We start from the raw sequence: 21,461 nt of genomic DNA, 5'->3' as shown, positions 1-21,461 counted from the left end.
AGGACTCTTTAGCTTGCAATCAGAATGCTTTTGCAAAGAACATTTTGTTGTTGCTGTTGTTATTTCTTACATTTATATCCCGTACTTCCTCCCAGAAGGCGCATGGGGTGGCAAACAAAACACTTAAAGCATCTTACAGACTTTAAAATATATTAAAACATAACCTCTTAAAAACACATTAAAACAAAACATCTTTAAAAACATCTTTGTTATATTAAAAAAAAAGCTTTTAAAACATCCTAAGCAATGCAAACACAAACGCAGACTGGGATAAAAACTCTACTTAAAAGGCTTGTTGAAAGAGGTAGGTCTTCAGCTGGCACCAAAAAGACAACAGAGATGGCACCTGTCTAATATTTTAGGGGAGGGAATTCCAAAGGGTAGGCGCCACTACACTAAAGGTCCGTTTCCTATGTTGTGCGGAACAGACCTCCTGATAAGATGGTATCTGCAGGAGGCCCTCGCCTGCAGAGCGCAGTGATCAACTGGGTATATAAGGGATAAGACGGTCTTTCAGGTATCCTGGTCCCAAGCTTTGTACACCAAAACTAGAACCTTGAACTTAGCCTGGTAGCTAATGGGCAGCCAGTGCAATTCTTTCAGCAGTGTCTCCCTAGCTGCCCTGTACAGAGAAGGCTGTAGTTCTGTGGCAGAGCATCTGCTTTGCGTGCAGCAGGTCCCAAGTTCAATCCCTGGCATCTCCAGGCACAGCTGGGAGAGACTCCCTGCTTGAAACCCTGGGAACCTGCTGCCAGCCAGTGTAGACAATAAGAACCCCCTGTGCAATATAGAATGCACCCACCATCTGTGTGTTAGTGAAGGGAGGCAGTGTTAAATAGCTGCCAAAGCTGCATTTTGGGAGCAAAACAACGTAGAGGTTTGGCGCTGTGCTGATCAATGGGAAACGTTCAGAGCCTCCATGTCTGCTTCCTCGATTACACACGTTATGGGTGCAAGAGGTAACTTGTAAGAGGAGGGCAACAAACTCTTGAAAGGTCAGAGATTTTTTAAAGGGCTTTGCTTTTGCTACTTTTTTTTTTCCAACTTCCCTTCCTTATTGGTTTGATTCTTGATACTGATTTGATACTTAGCCTTCTGAGATAAGCTCTTGTTGAGCTGGAAGGTATCTTTTAAGTATGGGTGCTTCTTTGCTTATCAGATCTGTTTTTGAGTTTTTAATACTAAGAGAATGCTTAATTCACTTAAGTTCAGGTTACTGTTTAATTTAGTATGGAAAACAATGAATTGTTAATAAGGGACACTCATCAAATACTTATAAGCTGATTTGTTTATACAATGATTAGCCCCCCCCCCACATGTAATGTTAACAAATTCTGCTAATTCAGCTTATTGTTGAATAGTAGAAATGATGTTAAATGCTACAGCTCATTCCTCTTCTTAGCTGGCTTTTGTTCACCACTACACTAATTTTGTTTATATTCCACTTCATAGCTTGCTTTCATGAAAAAATGGTGTAAATATACAATAGGCAGAAACTTACAGAAAGCCTCCAATGTTTTCCCTAGGTTTCTCTCTCAAGACATAAGTTCTATTCTCCAAGGTTAAAAAGCATGTGTTACCATGGTTTTCACTGGGGGATATGCATTAAACATGAAATTCTCTAAGCCTTGCCAGATTTGTTACGACTTATGAACATTGTGTAGTTATTAAACTGCTGAAGGCTAGACAAAAGGCACGAAAAGTTAACTTGCAATGTGTATCTGCTGCACAGGGTTTATGACAGGGATAAGATGTGAATATTCTATGCATCTGATGCGCATAGTTCACGGACAACTGGCATTTAAGGTAGTGTTAGTCCATAAGAACTGCTTTGCTGGATCAGACAAAGGCTGTATTCAGCTAAGTACTACTCCGAGCAGGCCCACTGAAATGACCAAAACTAAGTTAGTCACATCCATTAATGGGTCTACTATGAGTAGGACTAGCATTGAATACCACCCATTTAGTCCAGTTCCATACTGCATAATGGCCAATGAGATGTCTCTGGGGAGCAATTCTGCCACATTACACTGACAGGTCCTGTCTCCTTCATGTCAAAGGCCCTGTGAGTTGCAGTAGACTTCCAAAAGCCAATCCAGAATGACTTCAGCATGTGGTTGTCATACATAACATAACTGTGGCTCCTACTGGCTAAGGCAGCCACTTGACTCTCCGGGGTTCAACATATGGTAGACAAAATACAGAGCTCCGCATGGGTGGCCTGATATAAGAAACACAGAGAGCATCCAGCACTGAGGCTATGTCGGGAAACCAGAAGACTCTGCTTATGATGTGTGTGTGTGTTTCCTAGGCCTAACAGGTTTCTACACTCATGACTGAGGGAGAAATTTAAAAAACAACAACAGGAAATCACCAGTTGGTGTTAAATCCAGAGTTGGCATTGCCAGGGGTTGGCATTGTCAGACATACGCCAAGCCCCCTGGCCTAGCTGCTGCTTCTCCTTACTGAGCTCTCCTCCCCTCTTGTCCTCTCCCTCTTGACAGCCATATGGGTTAGCCCCAGAGGAATAGGGCAAGTGAAGGAGAAGTAATGGTGGTGAGGTGGTGAGGAGGTGGATCTATTCAGGGAGGGCGCTCCCTAAGGGGCAGGCATTGACTAACAGTACACTCCCAATCATATCTACTCAGGAGTAAGTCCTATTGAATTCAAGGGTCATTACTCTGAAGTAACTATAAAACAGGAATTATTTAGGTAGGTAACACAGACATCTATCAGACACTCCCCCCACAAAAGCCACAACTGTGCTATAACTCTACATCCTACTCTCCAGTGTAAATGTATCCCATGACTTCCAACAGTCTTCTCAGTGGGAGAAGAGAGAGAGGTTCAATGAGGTATTATGTTCTGCAAGAAAGAGAGGAAAAAGGAGTCAAGTGGTGCAACTATAATTCCATGAAACCTGAAAATAAGCGTGGTTGTTCAGTGATCACTTAAAAGTGACAAACTCCTGGAGCTCAAATACAAGAGCTGCAGAGCAACCCCCATGTAAATATAAGCAGATCAAGACATGACTGGCAACTGACTAGCTAGAAGTCCAAGTGCAGACATCTCACCAATTTGTAAGCACACACATTTGCTCCAGGCAGCATCTGTCAGTGAACGGAGGTACCTGTATGTCATCCCTGTTGCAGCTTTGACAGTTTGCTGTATCAACAGTCCGTGCATAAGTAAAAACTTCTCCAGTAACTTCTGCTCTGCTTGGCTCCTCAGTCCTCCAGGCCAGTGCCCTACTGGAGGGCAAACTTTACGAATCATCCTCTGTCTTTCATTCTTTGAAGGTGTTTCATTGACCTTTGGCACACCCATTTTGGGTGGTGGGAGATCTGTACAGATTGGCTTAAATAGATTCATCCTCCAGTGTAAAAGCCAAGAGCTAAACCCACACTGCTCAAATTTCAGTGTGCTGTGCCCACTGACTTCTCTAAGAATGTCTCACCATTATGCTTCCATTTCCAGAAAATGCTGTTTGCCCGCTAGATAATACTGCTCTGTATTTTCCATTAAGTCACCCAGCAGGTTCTGCTAACTGGCTCGTTTTAATAGACCTTATTCTTTCATTCGATTCCAATTGTGCATGGTCATGAACTGTTAAAAGGAGCTGGATATTGCCATGGGAATAGAATGGCAACCCTGTTTCTCATGCAATTATATTTAGATCAAGAAAAATAGTCTTGTTTGGGATTCAGCCCATGGCTCTGTGCTGCCACAGAGTTTATTTAAAGTTAAGATTGTGTCATTCCAAAATTTTTTTTAACAAAAAATAACAATTATATAGTTATGTTTTTGTTGCAAAGGAACCAAAGGTTTTTCCAACTGTCTTTCTCTCAAGTTAGTTCTTATCTTGTGAAACATATTTACCCCAAAGCGCAAGTTACAATGTTTTCTTGCTGAAAAAATGTCAACCCTTGCTTGCACATGGATTATGGGATGTGCTTAGGAACATAGGAACTGCCTTATATGGAGTCAGACCATTGGTCCATCTAGCTCTGCATTGTCTACACTGATTGGCAGCGGCTCTCCATGGTTTTAGGCAGGAATTTCTTGCCAGCCTTACCTAGAGATGCCAGAAATAGAACCTGGGACCTTCTGTATGCAAGGCAGATGCTCTACCACTGAACTACGCCCCTTCATGCGTGTGTTATGCCATGGGTTTGAACAGGCACCTGTGACATCCTTAGTGATGAGTTAACATTAATTCACATGCATATCAATCTCCATTTTGAACTTTTTTCTAAAATTATTTTAAAGAACATTTTGCAGCGCCTTAACCCAGCCTTTCCCAACCAGTGTGCCTCCAGATGTTGTTGGACCACAACTCCCATCAGCCTCAGCCAGCATTGCCAATGGTCAGGAAAGATGGGAGTTGTGGTCCAACAACATCTGGAGGCACACTGGTTGGGAAAGGCTGCCTTAACCTCTCCTTCTGTATTACCAGAGAGCAGGATTGTTCACACAGCCTGTCATTTTGTGACCTATCCTTTTTACATCTAGGGAGAAGCAAATCTGTCAGTTTTGATTTCTCTTAGGTTCTCATTTTTTAAGTTCCACATTCTCACATCAGTCTGTGATTTCTTTTTTTACAAAAAAAGTCCTCGTCAGCATTTTTGTGTGAATTTCTCCTAATATACACATTTCTAGGCAATTTTGCCTAATTAACACATTTTTGGAAGTAAATTTCCCTAATCTAATGCATTTTTGTATGTTATTTTCACTAATATATTTATTCACTAATAGGCAAAAAACCGTGCTGTTTAAGAATGTACCTATAGCCCACAGATATTTTTACCAAACTTTAAAAAGCAGGGAAATTGGGCAGCTATAGTGAATGCACCAGGGGAGCAGGAGACCTGAACTCCTCTCTGAGATATTGTACGGCCCTACAAAGTTGTCAAAATGCAAACACAATTCGGGTTGGTCTCTCACAGTCCAATCCACTTGCTGTGTAGCTTGGAAGAATTTGGTAACATGTGCCTCTGAGCATATGGTGAGTGGTGGCAACACCTGCCATCTCCAAAGATGGAGAATTATATTTTTGTATGTTTGTTGGTGTTCTTACTTTGTTTTTTTCCTGTGTTACTAATGTTTCTACAGAGAATCTAAACTAGAAAATTTTATTTCCCTCATTATTCATCCTAGAAATCTGTGTCAAATTTATTTTTATTAATTTCAAAGCCTTTTTATTGGTCAATGTCATATGATGGTGAAGATAGCCTTTTTTGTTTCAAACTGGAGGTTATGGTCTATTTCTATTTTGGGTGCATTAACAGTTGGACCTGAAACTGCAGTTTAATGTAAAATCAGACTGATTACAATATGCTGCTACTTTAGCAATGACTCTAGCTGTTGGAAAAAAGAGGATGCATGTTTTCAGCCTGCTATGTTTAAACCACTTTATTTAAGGCAAGGTGTTCACGATCAATTAAAAACCTAGAGCACACCTAGAATTTTGCTAGAATATATTTCACCTCCCACTGTTTTATCTTGTGCAAACTGAGACACTTCTGAGGTCCACTGGAGACTATTTTGCAGAAGTCAGTGCCATTATTCCACAATTATGTTTGGAGTTTTTTTAGTATAAATTTTGCAAAGTGTTGCTGTACTTCACATATTCATAGAAACAAAAGCAAAAGAAAATGATTTCCTATAGAAAACTTCACTAAAATTGCAAAGTAAATCAGACATATTTAAAGTGACCATCTGAACTATATCAACTGTCTTAATAATGTTGCTTCCTCCCTGCTAAAACAAGATCAGCACAGGACATATCTTCTTTCTATTATTTGGGCTGATTACAGGTGTTGCCACCACTCACCATATGCTCAGAGGCACATGTTACCAAATTCTTCCAAGCTACACAGCAAGTGGATTGGACTGTGAAAGACCAACCCAAATTGTGTTTGCATTTTGACAACTTTGTAGGGCAGTACAATATCTCAGAGAGGAGTTCAGGTCTCCTGCTCCCCTGGTGCATTCACTATAGCTGCCCAATTTCCCTGCTTTTTAAAGTTTGGTAGAAATATCTGTGGGCTATAGGTACATTCTTAAACCGCAAGGTTTTTTGCCTATTAGTGAATTTCCCTGCTTTTTAATCTGGGAGGTAAGAAATGGGATCCTGTGCAAGTTTGCTGAGAATGGATTGATCATTTGCATGCTTATTGAGTTAAGTGGGATTTACACACACACACCAGGCAATCATGCTTAGGATAGGTGAAACTGACCACAGGGGATGGGGAAGTGTCGGAAGGCAGAGCTGGGGTCCCAATCCCGGGGAGCTGGATCCCGGAGAGTTGGGAGAAGAGTATTCGGATGGATGGCAGAGGGAAGGGGGAGGAACTTCCCCCCTTTGGAGCGAAGACGAAACAGAGGAACTGCCAGTGATAAGGTCGCTTAGCAACGGGGAGCCTGAGCCCTCCCTGGACATTCTCACGCCTCCCCCTCTTTCAGGCTCAGAGCAAGAGGGGAAAGAGGGAGGGCTGCTCACAGCCGAAAAGCGGGGAGGCAGTTTACCATCAGCCCCTCCCCTATCCCCCATCCTGGAATCGGAAACTTCAGAAGAGGAGGGGGTGATGCTTCCCCCCTCACCGCGCACACGCAGACAGCTGAAAAGACAGGAGAGAAGGGGGGGAAGGCGGGCAGTACCTGAGGGGCAGTTAAGGAGGAGCGAAAGATTGCGCGCCCGTTTGGCCCCTTCTTAAAGAACAGGCGGGAAGAAGTCCCTTGCTCTGTCAACTTTCTCCCAATGCCGCAGGACCTGTATCCCTGTATTGCTTCATGAGAAAACGCAGTCTTTGTTTGGACATTACCCTAATAAAACACGAATTAACTACAGCCGTTGGTCTGGTTCCTGAGTCACATCCTGGGCCTGACAGGAAGGGAGGAGGGGGAGGAGGGAGAGGTGGAAAGGCAGAGGGGAGGACTGGGATGGGAGCAGGCAGGAGGGGGAGGGGAGAAGAAGGACAGATGTGGTCATTTGCATGTTTATTGAGTTCAGTGGGATTTACTCCCGTGCAATCATGCTTAGGAGAGGTAAAACTGACTCGGGGGGAGGGACGGAGGGCTGGAGTGGGCAGGGAAGGCGGAAGAAGGAAGAGGGGAGGAGAAAGGGAGAGGAAAGGGGAAGGAGGGAAAAGGCAGGTCTGATCATTTGTATGATTATTGAGTTGAATTGGATATACTCCTATGCAATCATGATTAGGATAGGTAAAACTGACCAGGCTGGGCCTGCCAACCAAGACGTCTTCTGTATCTTTCACACTTGGGCAGGGGGAAGGGACAATTCTACCTTGTGGTTTTTCCCATTACAATGTTGCAAGAACACAGGCACTTGGCTGACTTTCTCTTCTCCTAAAGATACAGCATCAGTCTCAGGCCCTGAACCTGGCAACCCTACCTCCCACCCAAATTTAAAACAAAGCTGTCCCTGGCCACATCCACACCAGGCCTCCATTACACTTTGGACAATCATTATTTATTTAGTCTATTTATTTAATCTATTTATATACCGCCCCATAGCCGAAGCTCTCTGGGCGGTTTACAATAACTAAAAACATTAAAAACAAATATACAAATTTAAAAACACATCTTTTAAAAACAATTTAAAAGAATTTATCATGGCTTCTCTCAAAGCCATGGCTCAAAGCCAATCATGGCTTCTCTCAAAGAATCCTGGGAACTGTAGTTAGTGAAGGGTGCTGAGAGTTGCTAGGAGATGCCCTGTTTCTCTCACAGACCTTTAATCAGAGTGGCTGACTGCTAAACCATTCTCTCAGGGGAATAGGAATCTCCTCTCAGCACCCTTCACAAACTACACTTCCCAGGATTCTTTGAGGGAAGCCATGACTGTCTCAAGTGAAATCAAGTCTGGTGTGGGTGTGGCCCTCTGATTAGCCAAGCCCAGCAGCTGTGAGGCTTTTAGAACACTGACCGTTGGTCCTTACTGAGCATGTCCCGCGTTATAATAGGCTTCCACCCAAAATTTCTTAAATTAATTAAAAATCAACCAGGCATTTTTTTTAACTTTTAAACTGCAGTAGATGAAGGTCAGAGTATGGGGCAAGGTCAGTATTAGGATTACAGGTACTCTGTGAACATGGCTGATTTTTAATGAATTTCAACAGATTATGAGAACTCGCAGAAAAAAGTCCAAAGGGCTCTGAGTTTTTTTCTCTCTTTTTAGACTTTGAACTCTCGATTCTCTCTGACTGTTTTGTGTATCGCCATGAAAATTGACAGAGTTGTTAAGCAAGCGTTTCTGAGTTCAGAACTATAAGTTTTGTAAGGTTTTATTTTGAAATGAGCTTATGGGAAGCCTCAGAATGGCATGGGGGGATATTTTCCATTTAACATTGCGGAATGTGAAAAATCCCTGCTGACTATAGTATACAGCCACTCTTGTGGCTGTATAATTTTTATGCACACTTTACCCCAGTATATATATTTTTTAACAATTGCCTGGCTGGAGAACTGCACTGCAAAATTCGGAGAACTGTGAATTTCACAGGATGGCTATGTTGTTGGTTCTCATAAGAAGATCCTGCTGGATCAGGCCAGTGGCCCATCTAGTCCAGCATCCTGTTCTCACAGTGGCCAACCAGGTGCCTGGGGGAAGCCCGCAAGCAGGACTCGAGTGCAAGAACACTCTCCCCTCCTGAGGCTTCCGGCAACTGGTTTTCAGAAGCATGCTGCCTCTGACTAGGGTGGCACAGCACAGCCATCATGGCTAGTAGCCACTGATAGCCCTGTCCTCCATGAATTTGTCTAATCTTCTTTTAAAGCCATCCAAGCTGGTGGCCATTACTGCATCTTGTGGGAGCAAATTCCATAGTTTAACTATGCGCTGAGTAAAGAAGTACTTCCTTTTGTCTGTCCTGAATCTTCCAACATTCAGCTTCTTTGAATGTCCCCGAGTTCTAGTATTATGAGAGAGGGAGAAGAACTTTTCTCTATCCACTTTCTCAATGCCATGCATAATTTTATACACTTCTATCATGTCTCCTCTGACCCGCCTTTTCTCTAAACTAAAAAGCCCCAAATGCTGCAACCTTTCCTCGTAAGGGAGTCGCTCCATCCGCTTGATCATTCTGGTTGCCCTCCTCTGAACCTTTTCCAACTCTATAATATCCTTTTTGAGATGAGGCGACCAGAACTGCACACACCATAGATTTATTCAACGGCATTATGATATCAGCTGTTTTATTTTCAATACCTTTCCTAATTATCGCTAGCATGGAATTTGCCTTTTTCACAGCTGCCACACACAGGGTCGACATTTTTATTGTTCTGTCCACTACAACCCCGAGGTCTCTCTCCTGGTCAGTCACCGCCAGTTCAGACCCCGGGAGCGTATATGTGAAATTAAGATTTTTTGCTCCAATATGCATAATTTTACACTTGTTTATATTGAATATTATCATTTTGTTTCAGAAAATGTGGCTTAGGTAATTCATCTTTAAATGTGAACTAAACTGCATTTCTTTCCCACCTCTGTTTATTCCGAGTTCTTTGAAAGCTGTGGCTGCTTGGACTCCACTGCTGCAGTATTTGCTTCCATGGGTGTGTGTTTTAAAATGAGTTGATTTGATCACCTCTGCAGCAAGACGATCCTTCCTCCAATCTCTATGTGGAAACCAGAAATAGTAAAACTAACAGTGCAATCCTAATAACATCTTCTCAGAAATAAGTCCTATTGAATTCAATGGGGCTTACTCCTAGGTAGGTGGGGTTATTTATTTATTTATTTATTTGTGAATTGTCATCCAGACATATGTCCCAAGGTGATTTACAGTCCTGTTCTTAAAAGCAGCTAAAATAATTTTTAAAACAGTAGAACAACAACCAAGTATGTTTTAAATCAACACAAAACAAACACTTAAGGCAGAGACATTTTCATCTCGCTGGGAAAGCTTATCAAAACAAAACAAAAATGTATTCAATTGTTTCTGGAAAGTACAGATAATGGGGGCCTACTGTATTTCAACAGGAATACTGTTCCACAGTACAAGGGCAGTCACACAGTTAGGATTACAGTGTAAGACTTTAAGAAAGGTGTTGAAATATTGCACCCTGGCTAAAATATTGCTTAAAATGGAAACATGCTTTCTACAATTGTGCAGAAAAATCCATGCCATGCCCAGGTATGGTCGGAAGGCACAATATACCACCACCTTGCTAAAGCTAAGCAGGTCTGGGTCTGGTCAGTCCCTTGATAGGAAAACATCTGGGAACCCCATGTATGCTGCCTTGGGTTCTATGATGAAGGAAAGGTGGGATTTAAATGTATTAAACAAATAAAAAAATAAAATAAACAGTAATATTTATATAATGCATCTTCTGATAGTTTAATAAGTTTCATAACAGGAATGTACAGTGGGTTCAGACAAATCCTGAATTGAGGTGCTTCAAAAGAATTCTCTGATTGTCCAAGGTGAAGTGGAATCAAACTGAAGCAGGGACACACACACACACAGACCTTGAAGTGCTTTGTGCACTTTGGCAATTTCATTTTAAAAAAAATACTGCAGACAAGGGTCTGCTAAAAGCAAAATTCATGTCTCTAAGCTTACCATATAAGGAAAGCACTAGGGTAGGGTGAGGGGGGAAGGGATAGCAAATACCAGGATGGGGAGAGGGAGAGCTTTGTTAAGACAGATGGGTCAAGCTTGTAATAGGAGGGGATTATTTTATCCAGATTCTCCAATTCCAGTGCTTTGTGGGAGTTATGCTGAAGTAAACAAATACCCTTCAGCTCTTTGCTCTTTGGCAAGTTCTGTCTCTAAGGAGCATGAACATTATTCAAAGAGTTCTGGTGGAGCAGCTGGCATGAGGCTTTTCTTTTGCTTAAGTTCAACCCAGTCCCTCCCTTCTCCCACTCTTTTCTTTCAAATCTTATTTTCCATGTATGTTTCTTGATTTACGGTGCTTCCAGACGGTCACTATCTTGCAGCTATTATAGTGCTATTATAACGTACGCAAACATTCACTGTTGTAAGCAGTAAGGCATCACACAATACACATTTTGTCATTTATCCTCCTCCTCATTATTATTGCACAGTCATGGCCTTATTGTTAGCAATCGATTATTGTGTCTGATCATGAGGCACATATGTGGTGATAGCAGCAGACAACGGGATGCCCCCAATGTTGGAGCTGGCGGCAATGGCAGACAAGTTGGCAGCAGCAATGGGAATTTGTGTTCTTGCTTGCCCCCCCCCAAGCCTTGAACACACCTTCACTTTTGCAGGCAGGAGCACAGAATCATGGAATAGTAGAGTTGGAAGGGATCTGCAAGGCCTTCGAGTCCAACCCCCTGCTCAATGAAGGAATCCAACTTAAAGCACGCCGCCCTGTGCTCCTACTAGAAAGGTCAGGATATACATCTAATAAATAAATATAGCAAGCAAGCAAGCATACCCGACAGTGGCTGAGCAGATGCATCTTGAATGCCTTCAGTGCTGGAGAGCCCACCACATTCCTAGGTCATTGGTTCCATTGTCGTACCACTCTAACAGACAGGAAGTTTTTCCTGATGTTGAGTTGAAATCTGACTTCCTGTAACTTGAGCCCATTATTTGGTGTCATGCACTCTGGGATGCTTGAGAAGAGATCCTGGCCCTCCTCTGTGTGGCAACCTTTCAAATACTTGAAGAGTGCTATCATACCTCCCCTCAGTCTTCTCTTCTCCAGGCTAAACATGCTCACTTCTTTCAGCCTCTCCTCAAAGGGCTTTGTTTCAAGTCTCCTGATCATCCTTGTCACCCTCCTCTGCACCCTTTCCAGTTTGTCTGCACCCTTCTTAAAGTGTGTTGTCCAGAACTGGACACAGTACTGGAGATGATGCCTAACCAGTGCTGAATAGAGGGGAACTAGTATTTCATGTGATTTGGAAACTATACTTCTGTTAATGCAGCCTAAAATAGAATTTGCCTTTTTTTCAGTCGCAGTTTTACTTCATATTCAGCTTGTGATAAACAAGTCCCAAGATCCTTCTCGCATGTAGTATTGCTCAGCCAAGTATCCCCCATCTTATAACTGTGCATTTGGTTTCTTTTTCTTAGGTGTAGAACTTTGCATTTATCCCTGATAAATTTCATTCTGTTTTCAGCCCAATGCTCCAACCAATCAAAATAACTTTGAATTTTGTTTCTGTCTTCAAACGTATTCGCTATCTGAAATCTGTATCATCTGCAAATTTGATAAGCATTCCCTGCATCTTCTCATCCTAGTCATTAATAAAAATGTTGAAGAGCACTGGGTCCAGGACCGTGCCCTGCAGTACCCCACTCGTTACCTCCCCCCACTTTGAGAAGGAACCATTGATAAGCACTCTTTGAGGACAATTCTGTAGCCAACTGTGGATCCACCTGATAGTTGTTCCATCCAGCCCTCATTTAGCTAGCTTGCTGATCAAAATATCATGAGGCACTTTGTCACAAGCTTTACTGAAGTAGAGATATATTATGTGCATAGCATTCCCACATTCTGCCAGAGAGGTTACCCCTAGTAGTGACAATGCACAACAGCTGACAGTTCCTCCCCACTCTCACAACTTAGGCTGGCAGCACTATTAGTGGGAGCAAGCATCAGAGCAAAGCCTGGCATTACTTTTAGTTGGCAGTGGATCCAAGGTATACCTGCATTGCAGAAAGCAGCTAAGTAAGAGGAAAGTTCCAGGGCAGTCAACCACCAGCAACCTCATCATGCACCTCTCCAAAAAAACCACCAGTCCCTCTTGCTTGGGGGAAGAGGCAGAAGCAGAGAAGCCAGGCAGGAAGAACAAGAAATGCACAAGGCAGAATGAGAGTGAGCAATCTCCCTGGCCCATGTTCCTGTTAGGAAGGTGAATTTGGGGGAAGCATGAGTCCATGAGTTGGAAGTTTCCAATGCCTACACCGGCCTATATCTCAAGCAAAAATTCTTTGCATGCTGTTCTGTTGCCTAGGGGTACCTACCTAATGCCAATGAACCACCAACCAAACCACAGAGAGAAAAGCAGGTGCCTTTTGGTTATCCCCACAATCAACTTTAAGGGTGCCTAGGACAAAGCCGTCTGAACCCATTTGTCTGCAATTTGGCAGGTTTCTTACCTAAGGGGCACCTCTCTCACATCTCCTATTTTCAGACCAGTTGCCCACAAAACAAAGGGATATTAAGTGGTTCATTTTCTACCCACCTGTCCTTGCAGGAAAACCCCGACAGCTTAATTCTGGCAGGATTCATCCCCTCAAAAAGGTCTACCATATCTGGAAATTTCATGGAATTCTGCCATTTATGTTTGTTTTTGTTTGTTTATAGCTGTTTATAAATAGTTATAGCTGTTTTTTGATTTCCCAATAGTGAATGAGGGGAGGGGAAAACAAAGCCTCATTTTTTCCAAAACAGACTTTGACCCCAAGCTGAATTGGAAAGAATCTGAAGTGCTTCAGACCCAAGTTTCCAAAGTAACAAATTGAGGTCTGAACTGAATTTTCTGGTCGGTGTGCACCCTTACTCCATATCTATTTCTCAGCATTTTTTCCAAGCTATTTTATTTATTTTTTATATTTATAACCCAGCCTTCAAAAACTTTCCCAGGTTTTAGCAAAATTGTAGGATGAGGCATTCTATTGTAGTTCCCAGAGTAGCCTCTGATGCACCTCTTGTTAGTAAGCAGCTTGGCTATTTTCTCCCTAATAAGCTAAGGCACAATGTCTGGCACTTGTGAGAAGAATATCCTCTCTTGTATGAACATCCACAGAAGTTTTATAACCTCTTTTCAAGCATTTACAGTTCTGTAAAGCTGAGTTGTAATAACCAAGGCATCCCTATCCCTGTAATTCATTCACTCACTAATACATCAGGCAGAATGTGATTAAATAATCAGCTCATTTGATGATGATTCCTAGCCTCAACTAATCTTTAAATCTTTCAAAAGCAGATCAGCTAAGACTGATCTGCAAACAGACCATGTTTTGGAAAAGATTATATTTCCATGCAGCAGAGAGACTTTCAGGAAGTCATGCTTGAATTATTTGTGCTCTGCAAGCAGTGGTTGACCAACAACCTGTGGAATTTCTATGACCTTGCCAATATCAGTTACTGAAATGTTTCTTCAAGGTCTTATCTCCATATTCAAGCAATTCCTGGTTATAATGTATAAGGTCAAAACGTGTTTTTAAAATCTGCTTTGGAAACCTGATAGATATTGTTATTGTGTTTGCCATCCATTAGCAAACATAACTGGAAAGATCCACAACTCCAACAGCCAGACTGATATTCTAGCTTGCACAGTGAGCAGTGAACATGCCTAACCGCCAAATCTGATTAAATTGTGTATTGGCCATAAGCAATTGTTTTCTAGCCTGTTATTTAACCACACACCTTCTCTGTCACTTTCTTTCTTGTTTAGGACAAGAAAGGTTGCCTGCATGCATCTCTCCCACCTTTCCTCCTGACTACATGGTTAATTCAGGATTTAAACCCTATTTAAAGACTGCAAAGCCCCCAGTTCAGTTTGAAGCCTGGACTAAATTGGCTCCAGATCATCCCAGAACAGATCAGGGCTGGTCGGAAGCACTGTGGATTGGGAGGGGGGGACCTGCACAGCCCTAGTCTCTGGCCAATCAGAAGTCATAAACAGATAACTGAGATGTCCTTCATGGAAAAAGGTGGAGGCATTTCTCAGGAAATGTAACTTTAAATTCAGTCCTGTTACTAGTGGTAGATGCTTACTGGAGGATGTCTACTTGTTAATATCCGGAATTAATTAATGCTAAAAAAGGGTATCTGTTTGCATTAGATATGGTATAGATTCTGCAGTCTAATTAGGCTTGCATTTACATGATCCACTATGCACCTCAGTTATACCAAGGAAGTTTCCCTGTACAGCAGCTATTATGGGGAGGATATTTGCTGTGGATTTGCTGGGAGCCACTGGGCTTTCCTGGATGGAACAATACTTAGCTTGAACTACCTTGGCTTTTCCGAATTCCTTTGCAGTAGTATCATGCTCCTTGCTCAGAACAAAGCCACAATGTGTACATAGTATTGAAGCACGTGCAGAATTCCATTTGAATGGAGCATCTTGTCATGGGCCCCAAAGAAACCCTTTGGCAAGAATAGGAAGTTGAGGTGTGGGGTACAGGTCTTGGGGAGAGGGTTGCTAATATGGATGAAATGAATAAAGAAGGCAGGGAGGAGGTACTTCTCGAAACATCTGGGTTTATTATTATTATTATTTGATTATTTGATTTATATCCTGCCCTTCCTCCCAGCAGGACCGCAGGGCGGCAAACAAAAGCACTAAAAACATTTTAAAACATCATAAAAACAGACTTAAAAATACATTAAAAGAAAACATCTTTAAAAACATTTTTTTTTAAATCTTTGAAGACATCTTTAAAAAAAAAGGTTTAAAAACATATTAAAAAGCATTTCCAACACAGATGCAGACTAGGATAAGGTCTCAACTTAAAAGCCTTGTTGAAATGGAAGGCTTGTGAATGGAACGGCTGAGGAAGGCCCAGAAGCTCCCCCCTTTTTGCCTGAGCCAGTTTGGGAAGAGTCCCCAGTGCCATCCAGCCCAGATCTAGCAGTAGAAAAGACAGACTATGTCTATGACAAGCAGCAACATCAAGGCAAAAGCTCTCAGTGTGAGTTTATGCTATCTCCAAGGTCGAGGAGATTACAGAAGAGAAAGCTGCAGAAAATGCTTTCTGTGCCTCACAGAAGCCAGTGCCTTGTAGCTAAAATGAGAAAGACCTAGAATTGTCCTGCAGAAGCTTGGTCTCACCCCTCTCTGTTATTAAAAAAAAGCTTTAGTGATACTGTTTTGCTTCTTTGTGGCAATGTCTACACATTGTCACCTCCAACATGCCTAGTTCTGAGATAAGCAATCTGTGTTCCAGTGTTTTGAATCTTGCTAGAGTGTGATGCTGTGTTCCTGTATTGACTTCCTGAATAAAGCTTCATGCAGAAAAATCCAGTCTTCTAGTCCTGAGTCTGCTTCTTTGGTTGGGAGCCAGGACACATCTTGCCAACACATCTTCTGCCACCCTTGGAAGCTCAGGAAAGGCCATTTTGTGTGGTGGCCCCTAGTTTAGGGAACTCCCTCACCACCAAGGTGTGTCTGGGAACTTTGTGGTACAGTTTTAGGTGAATGCTGAAGATGCATCTCTTTAACCTGGCCTTTGACACCTGAGATATGTATTTTTAGAGCCCATCCTATTTTGGGATTTTAGTTTGTTTTTAAATTGCTTTTAATGTCATATTTTAAAATTGTTGTAACCCACTCTGGGACCTTTGGGTGAAGGGCAGGTAATAAATGATGATGATGATGATGATGACGACGATGATGATGATACTACATGAAGTGCCACCATGAGGTGAGAATTCTCTGCAAATTTTCCACAAATTAATAAAGCTGCCTTGAACCATCAAACTATTGGTCCATCTAGTATTAGCCATTCCAGCCACTGGATTTTTTCCAAGGTTTCAGGCAGAAGTCTTTCCCAGCTGTATAAAAAGAGGCCCTGTTCATTAGAAGACATAAGGGATTGGACATTAGGAAGGATGTACCCTGCCACTGTGCTATGGAATAGTTATTTATCTCATCTGTGTGTCCCCACACTGTAAAAACACAGAAGTACAAATACAGAGGGAGATGTTGCTTGCGAAGAAGTCCTGTAGATCTTAGATAGGGGTCAGCAAGAAGTGGTCCATGGGCCAAATTTAACCCTAGAAAGGTGCTATGTGGTGCCTCAATAGTCAACCCCAGAAATAAAGAGTGGTGTGGATAAGAAGCAGCTACATCAAGGGGATTTTTTGAGAGCAGGCCGTTTTCAGAGTAGAGAATGGGCATTTCATCTGCCAATCCTTTGTCAAAGTTGCCCGCTATCAAAACTAGAACCCAAAGATACTATTCCTAAAAAAGTTAGAGATGACCAGTTCTCTTTTCTTTTTTGCTGGAACTAGGCTTATCTTCTTTGTTCTGATTTATCTATTTGGCTGAGTACATGAAATCAATATTGATTATTAGTTCTGAGCTGAATGGGGTGGGGTGGGTGGGTGTTGATTCGAGAAGAAAAATGTGTTGCTCCCTGTAAAAGCACACACACACACATGGTCTTGGCCATTCTTTAAGCTGTGAGCAAACAAGAGTGAAAAATGTTCTCTACCTTGAAAGTCGGATCGGAGTTGTATGATGCACACAATAGAAACATGGAATGTGAGAAGCATGAACCAGGGAAAGTTAGAAATTGTCAAGCAAGAAATGGAACATATCAAGATTACAATACTTGGCGTGAGCAAATTAAAATGGATGGGAATGGGACATTTTCAGTCAGGCAACTACAAAATATTTTATGCAGGAAATGAGAAATTAATAAGAAATGGGGTTGCTTTAATAGTAAGAAGTGATGTAGCAAAAGCAATTAGGAGCTACAACGCAAGGTCTGAGCATGTGATATCAATGAGATTAAACGGGAAACCTATTGACATAACCATCATCCAAGTCTATGCTCCAACAGCAAATGCAGAAGGAGAGGAATTGGAGAGATTTTATGCAGAAGTACAGGAAGAAATTGATCACACACCAAAACAAGATGTGCTGATAATCATGGGGTACTGGAATGCAAAAGTAGGGAACAGAGAAGAACTTGGAATTGTGGGAAAATGGGGCTAGGAGATAGAAATGAAGCAAGAAACAGACTTATTGAATTCTGTAAAGCCAGTGATTTGTTTCTTGCCATTTTTTGAGCAACCGAAGAGCAGACGACTGTACATGTGGACATCAGCAAATGGTCAATATAGGAATCAAATTGATTATATAATTGGTAGCAGAAGATGGAGAAGTTCCATATTTTCTGCAAAAACAAGACCAGGAGCAGACTGCGGTACAGATCATGAACTAGTCGTATCAAAAATCAGAGTAAATCTAAAGAAGAACAACAAAGCAATCATAATGCCAAAATACAATTTAAATAACATCCCAGAAGAACATAAAGATCAAATAAGGAACAGGTTTGAGGCTTTAAACTTAGTTGACAGAGAACCAGAAGAACTATGGAATGAAGTTAGAGACATTATCAGGGAAGAATGCAAAAAGACAATACTTCTAGTTAAAAAGAGAGAAAGACCTCAATGGATGACTGAAGAAACTCTTAAAATGGTTAAAGAGAGAAGGAAAGCAAAAGCAAGAGGAGATAGAAACACACTCAGAACCCTAAATGCAACAATACAGTGACTAGTACATAGGGACAAAGAGAACTATTACAATAGTTATTGTATAGAAACAGAAGAGGACAACAAAAAGGGAAGAACAAGAGCCCTATTCCAAAAGATAAGAGAAATGAAAGGGAAATTTAAATCAAGAGTAGGGATGTTGAATAATCAACAGGGGAACACACTGACTGACCGAGATGAAATAAAAGGAAGATGGAAGCAATACACTGAAGAACACTATCAAAGAGATGCAAGGATTTATTATTTATTTATTTATTTATTGTACTTTTAGACCGCCCTTTAGCAACAAGCTCTCAGGGCAGTGTACAACAGAATAAAACCACATTAAATACAGGTGAGTGTGGGTACAATACAACTATAAAAACATTTTAAAAGCAAGGTTAAGACAAAGATTAAAATAAAATTACAATTAAAATTAAAATGCCTGGGCAAAGAGGTAGGTCTTTACCTGGCGCCGAAAAGATAACAAAGAAGGCGCCAGGCGAATCTCGTCAGGGAGGGCGTTCCATAATTCGGGGGCCACCACTGAGAAGGCCCTAGATCTAGTTATTGCTTTCCGGGCCTCCCTATGAGTTGGGACCCGGAGAAGGGCCTTCGACGTCGAGCGTAGCGAACGGGTAGGTACATAGCGGGAGAGGCATTCCACCAGGTATTGCGGTCCAATGCCGTTAAGGGCTTTATAGGTAAGAACCAACACTTTGAATCTGGCCCGGAAACATATTGGTAGCCAGTGCAGTTGGGCCAGAACAGGTGTTATATGGTCAGATTTTTTAGTCCAAGTAAGAACTCTGGCCGCAGCATTCTGCACCAGCTGAAGTTTCCGAACCGTCTTCAAAGGTAACCCTACGTAGAGTGCATTACAGTAGTCCAATCTAGAGGTTACCAGAGCATGGATAACTGTGGCGAGGTTCTCCCTGTCCAGATAGGGTCGTAGTTGGGCTACCAGCCGAAGCTGGTAGAACGCATTCCGTGCCACCGAGGCTACCTGAGCCTCCCGTGACAGGAGCTGATCTAATAAGACCCCCAAACTACAGACCTGCTCCTTTAGGGGGAGTGTAACCCCATCTAGGGTAGGTCGGACATCAACCATCTGGGCAGAGAGCCCCCCCACCAACAGCATCTCAGTCTTGTCAGGATTGAGTCTCAGTTTGATGACAGATTCATTCACGGAAGAACCATATGAAGAAGAACCAGAAATTTTAGAATGTGAGGTGAAAGCTGCTTTTAAAATACTTGGAAGAAACAAATCACCAGGAATAGATGGCATACCAATAGAGCTGCTACAAGCTACTGAGACTGAATCTGTCCAAATTTTGACAAAAATCTGTCAACAAATATGGAAACTAAACAATGGCCCATAGACTGGAAGCATCCCATATACATCCCAATTCCAAAGAAAGGGGATCCCAGGGAATGCAGTAATTATCAAACTATTGCTTTAATATCCCATGCAAGTAAAGTAATGCTCAAGATTCTACATTAAAGGCTCTTACCATATATGGAGCAAGAAATGCCACATGTCCAAGCTGGATTTATAAAAGGAAGAGGCACCACAAATCATATTGCAAACATACGTTGGATAATGGAACGGAGCAAGGAATTTCAGAAGAAAATCACCCTGTGTTTTATAGATTACAGCAAAGTCTTTGACTGTGTAGATCATGAAAAACTATGGAATGCTTTAAAAGAAATGGGGGTGCCACAGCATCTGATTGTCCTGATGCGCAACCTATGCTCTGGACAAGAGGCTACTGTAAGGACAGAATATGAAGAAACCGATTGGTTCCCAATCGGAAAGGGTGCGAAACAGGGGTGTATTTTATCTCCCTATTTATTTAATCTATACGCAGAACATATCATACGGAAAGCAGGATTCGACCAAGATGAAGGAGGTATGAAAATTGGAGGGAGAAATATCAATAATTTAAGATATGCAGATGATACCATACTACTAGCAGAAACCAGTAATGATTTGAAACGAATGCTAATGGTGTTAGAACAAATTAAACCAGAACTATAACTAGAAGCCAAAATGATGAAACTGAGGTTATCATACTTTGGACACATCATGAGAAGACACGATTCACTAGAAAAGACAGTAATGCTGGGAAAAACAGAAGAGAGTAGAAAAAGAGGAAGGCCAAGGAAGAGATGGATTGATTCCACAAAGGAAGCCACAGACCTGAACTTACAAGATCTGAACAGGGTGATGCATGACAGATGCTTTTAGAGGTCACTGATTCATAGGGTCGCCATAAGTCGTAATCGACTTGAAGGCACATAACAACAACAACAACAACCTTGAAAGTCAAACAACAAAGTAAATCTATCAAGCCCAAAGTTCTCTTGCGGTTTGAATATCCCTCATCTATTAGAAGTCACAATCACACTGTAAAAGTAGCCAGCCCATAACAACACCCAAAGCTAATTAGTGAAATGGGAGCTGTCGCATGAAGATTTTTGATATCTAGCAAAACCCAGCAACAACAAACTGGCACCTTTAAAAGATATTAAAGCATCATCACAGAAGATAACTACTATGGCTGCGTACACAGCATACCTTTAAAGCACATCCCCCCAAAAGAATGCTGGGAATTGTAGATTATTAAGGGTGCTGAGAATTGTAGCTCTGTGATGAGTAAACTATAGTTCCTGGCATTCTTTGGCGGAGGGAGGAAATGTGCTTTAATTGTATGGGATGTGTATGCAGTCTAAGACTCACTTGAGCATTCAAAAAGGCATTGTTTCAAACATCTCTCTTTCAAGGACATTTACAGAGCTTTACCTGTGTGGCATACCACTTGCATAGGCTACGGTATATTCATGGGATAATTCACATGTCTTTAGGTACCAGCTCATTTCCAGTTCACGCAGGAGGGCCAGCCGCCGGGCCTTTTGCTGCATCTGCCCAAAGGTGCTCCGTCTGTTTTCCTTTTCCGAGGAAACCTTTGGAAGATTTGCATGCTTCTTTAACTCTGGCTTTTTGCTCCTCACGGTCCCACCAGTGCGAGCAGCAAACATCCTGGTGCTTTGCAAAAAGCAGACACTGGTCTCTGGCCTCAAATAATATAAACTGATTTTTTTCTTCCAGCAGGCACGATCATCCCTCTACAACTTTATCCTGGTCGCCAAGCTGTAATCAGATACACATCTACGGGGCTTAAACTAGAAAGCAGAGCCGTAACCTTTCCATAGGCACATCTGGTAGCAGCTTTTTACCTTTC

General features: G+C 42.0%; 1 protein-coding gene across 2 annotated transcripts in view; it reads right to left on the bottom strand.

The window, feature by feature from the left end:
* Positions 1-21,258, bottom strand: part of KCNAB1 (potassium voltage-gated channel subfamily A regulatory beta subunit 1) — a 276,563-nt gene extending 255,305 nt beyond the window's left edge. Inside the window, exon 1 of one of the 2 annotated variants that reach the window (XM_061634485.1) lies at positions 21,023-21,258. In XM_061634485.1, coding sequence (XP_061490469.1) covers positions 21,023-21,258 — 236 coding nt within the window. Of the gene's footprint in view, positions 1-3,130; positions 3,373-21,022 lie in introns of those variants that run through there. The other variant, XM_061634484.1, reaches the window with a different exon arrangement.
* Between the last annotated feature and the right edge of the window lie 203 nt (positions 21,259-21,461).

This window comes from Rhineura floridana, chromosome 7 (genome assembly GCF_030035675.1).
Source record: "Rhineura floridana isolate rRhiFlo1 chromosome 7, rRhiFlo1.hap2, whole genome shotgun sequence".
NCBI classification, from domain to species: Eukaryota; Metazoa; Chordata; class Lepidosauria; order Squamata; family Rhineuridae; genus Rhineura; species Rhineura floridana.
This window is presented reverse-complemented; position numbering and strand designations above follow the sequence as displayed.